Source organism: Parambassis ranga, chromosome 8 (genome assembly GCF_900634625.1).
Source record: "Parambassis ranga chromosome 8, fParRan2.1, whole genome shotgun sequence".
Taxonomy (NCBI): Eukaryota; Metazoa; Chordata; class Actinopteri; family Ambassidae; genus Parambassis; species Parambassis ranga.
Genome location: NC_041029.1, coordinates 1,458,637 through 1,467,143, shown reverse-complemented (window position 1 = coordinate 1,467,143; position 8,507 = coordinate 1,458,637). Strand labels below are relative to the sequence as shown.

The following is an 8,507-nucleotide window of genomic DNA, read 5'->3' as shown; positions in this document are numbered from 1 at the left end:
CTCCTAGGTGGGACTAAACCACAGCAGAGAGGATCTGACACCTCTGTGTCTGTCTTTGACAGCTCCGCACTGTGTGGGGGGATGGTTATGCTCCTCTAGGAGCTTTTTGATTACAATGTTTCTTTCACATCAAATTCTACAATGCTTTCAAGTGTTGGCATCACAGCCTGGCTGTCTGTCAAATGATCAACATACAGTGTGCTTACACTTGTCATCCTCTGACTCGTCCTCTGAAAACCTTTTGAAATATACCCTTTAAATCTGACTGTGCTATAGTGTGGGTATTTCCATGCATCCATCCATTTGTGTAACAGTCGAGCAGTAAATCCTTCAAATCACCACCTGTGATCAATGGCAGCTGCTTTCTAGGGACATGTGGATATAGCTTTTAGTTATAGTATACTATCCTGGTGATTGGGTTGGCAATAGACTGCAGCGACTCTAATAAGGCAATAATAAGCTTTTAGTGACCTGGGAAACAGTAACTTGGTTCTTAAATATCACCATGAAACAAAGTAAAACATGTGGAACCAGTGACCAGCAGTGTTGAGCTGTCCATAGTGGCAGCCTCACTGTCATCACTCACTCCTGAAAGAAAGACATGGAGTCAACAGGAAGTTGAATTCAAAATGAGGTCAATGCTGCCCTCTCCTGTACTCAGAGAGGAATAACCACAGGGTTTGTGTCAGATAACACGTAAAGAGCAAATATATGACAAAAATAAAACTACAAACCATGAAAGCCAATATGTCAGTGAAATTATTTCTAAGCTCAATAGTCCCAGCGTCCCAACAAAAACAAAAAAAACTCAAATAAGCTGGCAAAAGTCAAATTGAGTGACTGCAAACAGCATCTTCTGATTTGATTTCAAAATATTGTCAATGAATATACAGGAAATATGGTAAACAAAACTGTCCCACGTTGCCCCAATCCATTCACCAGGACATCCACGAAAAATGATTAATCTCAACAGATCTTTTTCTGATAAATAAAGTCAAATAAACTCGACAGCACAGTCTATAACTATAACTATAATAGAATGTGCTGCACGAAGTGAACATTTGTAAATGTCTCTATTTGTTTCTGTATTTCCACAGTTTTCTTATTGTTTGATACTTTTTTATTTAGTTTATTCTCCTTTTGTTTTATGCACAATGATGTACCATGCTTTACCTGACCACTAGATGTCTCCACTTTTCCCGCCTTATTTAGCCACCTGACGTTAGAAAACTGCCCACCAGCCTTACCCAGCACTGCTTCCTAATATTATCCTTGTTGTGCAGATGCTCAGTGAACTCCACTGAAGCCAGATCATGCTGTTTCCTTTGCAGGCGGTCTGCGGGGTGTGTGTGTGTGTGTGTGTGTGTGTGTGTGTGTGTGGGCATCCCTGTACGCAGCCCGGTCCTCCTCCGTGTCCTTCTTTAAAAGGACATTTCCTCCACGCCACACTGAAATGACTGCGTCGAGTCTGTTCCAGGATGAAGTAGCACCAAGGAATCCAATCAGCGTTGGCCTTCAAAATAAAAGAAAACTACTTTGCATATGTCATTGATTATTTATTTGGAAAGCTGGAACCGGAAGTCCTTATATAGACTATCTACGTCGGTGAACCCTGGTGCAAGATGTCGCACAGTCTCCCTGTACTGAGCTGGAACTCATACATGCGCATCGGTGCCGCCGCATGTCTGCAGCTGCTCTGTGAATAAACGCTCGGTACATGAGCGGCCCAGTCCATTTGGAAGGAAGCAGCAGTGAGACATTTGCCCACCTTAATGCCTGGAGCACATTTCAATGAGCAATCGGTGCAGAAACAAGAGAACCGTTTCCCCGGGTGACAGAGTAGGTGCAGCCGCTCTGTGTGGAAGAGAAAGCGGAATATTGTTGTCAAACGAACCGATGTGGTAAAATGGAACCGAGCTTCTTCATCCGTGTCCCAGTGTGCTGGAGCTGAAGGTGAAGCAGGACTGGGTCTGTGAGGTGTGATGGAGTAACATGCTGCACACTGCTGCTGCTGCTTGAATTCTAATCGCACCTGAGTCAGGGATTTATTCTGACTTCTTCTTCCTTTAGGCTTTCTGCTGTCTTCTGCACACGCCACGAGGAGGATGAGTTTTGCTCTACATGTCATTGTCATGTCTTCGGCGTTTTTCAATCCCAGCTTTGCCTTCAGCTCTCACTTTGATACAGGTAAGGGTCAAATTGAGGAATCGTTAGAATAAAGGGCGTTTAATCGATTTGCTGCATAATCAGTTATATCAGAATGTGCTGGTTGATGCATGTCATGGGAGGCTGTGCATGTTTTAATCCAGCAACAGTAGCATCATCACCATCAGTGACATATTAACACATTAAGAACAGATCACAAAGGATTGTCACGGGGATGAGTGTCCTTAAGCTCAGTGGCAGGATGGTTAAAGTGGCAGTGAATCTGCATACACACACATCCTGCAGCTGGCGTCATGTGTGTAGGCTACTGTGTGTGTGTGTGTGTGTGTGTGTAATAATGAGGCTGTGTGCTTTGAAGACAGAGGTGCATGATTCTCTCGAGGTTGTGATTCTTGGTGCTATGGATGCAGCATTTTATCATCATCGGTGTGACTGGATCCTTGGCCCAGGTGCTGCTGCAGTGCCTCGGTGCTCACACTGGGTTTCAATTGGAGCAGAATAAATACTGGTGTAAATGTAAACAGGAATACGAGCCTGTCATTCCTTGCATTTAGGGTGCAGCGTGCTGAGCATACAAATGACAGCGAGCCCCCATGGCGCTCAAGTTTCATGCTCTAATCTGTCCTCTCCAGGTTGCAGACTGTCACTGAGCTCTGACTCTTCCTTATGCCATTAATTCCACCCTCTTCTCCTTCCTGTGGCTCTCTCTGTTAGTCCGAATGCAACACTAAGACAGTTTCCACATACAGCTTTGGGTTTCACATGTTTGTGTGGCTAAAGGTGCAAAAACATGGTACAACAGTGCATCAAGATATTATGGCAATCTCGCCTATCAAAGATTATGGATTGTTTCATAACATTCCCATTACATGTTTTTTTGGGGGGGCGGGGGGCTGGTAGAAAAGGTGCTGGAGTGTCTGTAATCTCTCTGGATTTGCATGTTGTTCCCCCAGGTGCTCCAGCTTTCTGCAGTCCAGAAACATGCCTGCAGGTTAGGAGAGGAGGAATAGTCATTGTGAATCAGCAGTGGGTGCACATGTGATCGTACATGTTTCTCTCTGTGTGTTAGCCCTCTAGTGGACTGGTGTGTTCCAAGTCTTGCCCATTGCCAGCTGGGATTAAATATATCCCCCATGTCAACAAAGCAAGGATAAAAATACTAAACTAACTAATCAAAGGTTTTGAAAATATTCCATCAGGATTATGCAGGCAAATGTGTGTTCTTTCCTCAGATGACAGTGGCAGATTACAGCCTCACTGCACTTGTATCAGAATTGGTTTTATTTAGATAGAGAGGGCGTGGCAGGAGTGGGATGGTCTGCGTCGTCAGTCATGTCATGGTGATCCACATCTCTCACTAGGACAGCACCTCACTACCTATCCTATTTCTTCACAGTAATTTGACTGAGAATCAATGTTGCCTAAGCGACAGAGGGGGCGTGTGAGAAGGAACCAATCAGTCTCAGGGCCAGCACTGAGGACAGAAAAGGAGGGACACACACAACATTCTGTTAGCTCTTAGCTGCATACACCACGAGAAGAGTAGTAAAACAAACATAGATGTGATTAAATGCTTTTGAAAAACACACGTCAAAGCTGTGAGACTATTTCAAACAGAGCAGTCCAGGTATGTGGTTTGTTAACTACCGGCCTTCCACCAGCTGGTCTTGACGTCAAAGCTCCCAATCAGAGGGCATTTGAACTCTATTGCACCCTCAAGTCAGCCTCCACAGCTCGGATCTGTCGGTGCATTAAATGGTATTATATAAGCCCTTCGATCAGCAGGGACTGAGACACTAGCTTCATAGATCCACCGACTTCATCTGCTTTCACATGACCGAGCAGGGTGTGAGTAGCATTAGGCAGAGAGCACCTGCTTGTTCCAGCTTCAGCACCATGGAGAGCGCTCCCACCAGGAGAGGAAGCAGAAGTGTGTGTGAGTCTGTGTGTGTGTGTGTGTGGAGGTCTGTGTGTGAGTGTGTGTGTGTGAGTGTGTGTGAGTGTGTGTGTGTGTGTGTGTGTGTGTGAGTGTCTGTGTGTGTGTGTGAGAGTGTGTGTCTGTGTGTGTGTGTGTGAGAGTGTGTGTCTGTGTGTGTGTGTGAGAGTGTGTGTCTGTGTGTGTGAGTGTGTGTCTGTGTGTGTGTGTGAGAGTGTGTGTCTGTGTGTGTGTGTGAGTCTGTGTGTGTGTCTGTGTGTGTGTGTGTGAGTCTGTGTGTGTGTGTGAGTGTGTGTGTGTGAGTCTGTGTGTGTGTGTGAAGGGTATTATTTAACAAACTTGGCCGCGCCCTCTGCACAGTAATATGCATCAGTATAGTGTCAGGGCACACAGATACAGTGACCTGGAAGGAATGGCAGGGCAGCATGCTGACAGTGCAGCACGGATGGAGATTGTCTTTCACTACTGTCCTCTGACGAGCGCAGGCGGCAGGCAGTTGCATCTCATTGGCATCATGTGCGGGCTTACACGTGTCCTCATACACACATGGGCACACTGGTAGAGGCCGTGGTAGTGATGCCAGAAAGGGAAGATGTTAAAGTTGGTATGAGCTCCTCCCATCACAAGCCACCGCTGACTGTTTGATTATTCATCTCTCCATGTGTAACACCAAGCACTTTAGTTACATAAGTCTGCCTCTGGGGGGAACTAGAATAAGAATGAAGTGGATTTAAGCAGTGAGGGGGGCCGATCTCTGTCTGCGCTGTGTGCTCTCTGCGTGATGATGTGGTGGATGTGGTTTTTGTGGTGCCACAGCTGTTGCAAGTGTGTGTTACAGTATTTGATTGGTCATCAAGCTAAATGCTAGAGGACCCTCAGAGCAATATATTTTAGAAAAGACATTTTGGTGATTAATTATGAACAAGGAACAGCTGCTGATCGGAAGAAAAAATAAAAAATCCATGAGAGTCAGTGTTCCTGACACTGACATTACACAGATGCACACACACACACAAACACACACACATCTGCATCGCAAGACTTAAATGCCATCTAAAGTGCATATTTCTATGTCAGCATTTGGGCTGCACACGCATCTAATTTTAGGCCTAAACACAGGAGGATCCTGGAAGGTGAGTGCAGTGATGATACTACAGTATACTGCTGTTAGGACTTGCACACAAATGATAGAACATAGAATTAGCCTGAATGGTTTCTTTACGTTAACTCAATGACATAGCTCCTTAGGCTTTTTTCTTTGGACTTTTGATTATATGCCTACACAGAGCATACATTCGCCACAAGCATTAACATTTATATTCACCTATACTGATGCATGGATTTTCCAGCACATCCTCACAAAAGAATGACACATGGTTAGGCTGGATGGCAAGCCATAAACCTGAAGCATTAGACTGATACACCCCACAGAAATCTCCCTTAAGAGGATAAATGGTGGGTGGTGGCTTTCACCCTGTGCTCTGGCACCTTTGTTTCATTTTAGTTCATTATGTCACGGTCATTGCAAACATTGGATAAGTTTGTTTTCATTCATGGTTGGGCACGAAAACCAACGGGTTAGGGTTGTGTGGAGTTAATGCTAAACATAGAGGAGCAGGAGATGGTGTGTATGAACATTAAACTGTCTGAAGAAGGCTGAATATTATGTGCTGAGGGACATGGCTAAAGAAATGCATTTCAAATACAGATGTTGAAATGCAGATTTGACAGTTTGTCATCTTTTACAAGCTGCAGTCTTTGGTCCTATTTCTAGGAGGCGCAGTGCATGCTTTGGTGTAGGATAAGAGCAAAGCATAAATCAAGGTTCAGGGTAAACAATGACACAACGCTGAATTCTTTCATTGGCTTTACAGTGAGTATGTCTGTAAGCGTACTTTGGCTGTTGTTAGCTGTTTATAAGCCTGGAGTTCTCCAGTCTTTGTGCACTTGCTAGTAACATGGTAAATAGTTATAATAAAAATAGTCTGTTCTAGCATCCAGCAGCAGCAGCACCTCACCAGACCAGCAGCGTTCTCTGAGGTCACATGTTGCTGACACTCTTTTTGTTCCTTTCCACTGTGCTTCTCAGGTTCTGAAATGATCTCACAGGTAAACCCCAGAGATCCCTCTGGATATTGTCAGTTAGTAATTAATGAATCATTAGAGAGACTATGAGAATAAACAATGAGTCCAATTAGTCTACTTTTAGAGTCGTCCTCACTACACAGTTCCCCATAGTCAGAGACTAGAAGGACAATGTATATTTTATTAGTGTGTACATGATGTCCTGACATTGCTGTCTCATGTTAAATACAGGTTGATGGTTAGATCCCCTGGACACTATGTAAACTTACACATCTTATGTGACTTCATAACAAATAACTCAGGCTACATCCACACAAAATTGTTTTAGTTTAAAAGTTTGTCAGTCCACAATTATCCACACAGAACCACTGAAAATGCTGCAGTGTTGATGTAGATTGTCAGTCAAAGGTTTGAAGCAAGGCACCTGGAGGAGCAGCGAAACTCTTCAAGTCCAGCTTCAACCCTTTGAAAAAAACACAAGACGCTGTAGTATATTTGCCAGGCCAGTTGGTGCCGTAACATTACCACAGACACAACAATAACAGAGAACACATGAGACATGCACACAAAGCTTGTGCTGCCATGTTGCTGCTGTTGTCAGAGTGAGTGCATGCGGGTTAAGAGAGAGGTGGGACTGTTGTGTCATCACTTCAGAAAAGAAACCCAAGGATTTCAATACAAACAAAACCATCTGAACTAGGGATCATGACAAAATTAGCCTATTCGAGTTTTCCAAACGGATATGTGTGAATGAAACAAATATAATAATAAAAAAAATAAAAATAATAATAAAAAAAATAAATTAATATAATAATAATTAAAAACAACTTTTATGAATACACCTAAGCTCGACTCCGTGTAGAGGAGGACCCAGACTTTGATGAAGAAACCATGCCTGTGTCACTTTGGGTTTAAGTTAACCCTCTTGTTGGAACAGACAAACCCAGAACAGCAACTACACAAAGTCTTCACTGTTTGCTAAGAGATGCAACTGTTCAAAGTTGCAACTCTTAGCAAACCTAAGCCTTCGTTTAACAGCAGCAGCAGCAACAGTAGGGGTGAAGGGCTAGTATTGTAATGGTGCATGTCCAAACTCCTGCAGGCCTACGGTCCTTTGCCAAATAAATGACAGTTATTGATGAATTACTTGCAATGATTAATTCGTCATTGTAAAATCATGTTTTTGTTTTGTTTTGGTAGCATGTCTCACAGGATTCTGCTTTTGCAAACCACTTGACTGGAGGATAACAGCATTCATTCAGTCAACTCTCTGTTTGCCAGGTTGATAAACTGTGAAGAGTTGTGTGCCGAACTGTGGCAGTACTTCTTTTTGTATAACAATTCTTTACAAATCGCACAACAAAGGCCAGTGTGTGTGAATGATAATAACTGAATTACTCATGTTTTATTCTGCAGGAACACTGTGTAGCTGTTTAATGAACTCAAACAGGTTCAAATTCAGACCCTTTCTTTCTACGAGTGTGCTTTTGTCTGTGCTCCTAGGGATGGACATGGTAGCCATGTAATGCTTATCCACGGTGGTGACCCTGTCCTCTCACTCCCATTTAATGACAGTTATCAAAGCTCGCTGCAGGGCAGCACATCCCTCTGCCACCTGTAGTTATTCAGAGAGAACATGATGGAGAGCTGTAGAGAGGATGGAAGTCGGTGGAGGATACTGTATCCTGCCATTAATCATGCCATGCTGTTCCCTCTGCTCGCAACGTCTGACATCTGTGCACACGTGTGTGTGTTTTGCAGACTACTTCTCATTGTGCTGCATACAAACAAGTCTAAATAAGAAACAATGTGACCATTTCCAAAACCTCAGAAGTCACAAAGCAGGTAAACCCCAGCAGGTCTGTCCCTGGAAACATTTCTGTTTCTGTCATTTCCATGTGTGTGTTTTCAGCAAATTAAGCTCTCATGTCAACATACTAAATCCATTTTTCTTTCCTCATTCCCAATGCATCCTCCCTCCCTCCCTCCCTCCCTCCCTCCCTCCCCAGTCTTCGGTCCCTCTTTTCTTCACACAGCCTGTCACATAGATGTTCAGATTACAGTGACAATAAACATGTGCTCACCATTGATGAGTGGCCTTTTGCATTTGATTTAAGACGTACACTAAAGCAGTTGAAAATCAAGCCAGATGTAGAGTGGGTGAAAAAGTGTTTGCCCTTTTTTGTCACACTTAAATGTTTCAGACCATCAAACACATTTAAATATTAGGTATTAAGGAAACACAAAAAGCAGTTTTTAAATGAAGGTGTTTAAATATCCAAACCTACATGGCCCTGTGTGGAAAAGTCTCACATCTTTG

General features: G+C 43.5%; 1 protein-coding gene across 1 annotated transcript in view; it reads left to right on the top strand.

The window, feature by feature from the left end:
* Window positions 1-2,075: 2,075 nt before the first annotated feature.
* aatka (apoptosis-associated tyrosine kinase a) overlaps window positions 2,076-8,507 on the top strand; it is a 29,977-nt gene continuing 23,545 nt past the window's right edge. Inside the window, exon 1 of the mRNA XM_028411381.1 lies at window positions 2,076-2,187. Within this exon, the coding sequence (XP_028267182.1) occupies window positions 2,106-2,187 (82 nt within the window). The 5' untranslated portion in view covers window positions 2,076-2,105. The remainder of the gene's footprint in view (window positions 2,188-8,507) is intronic.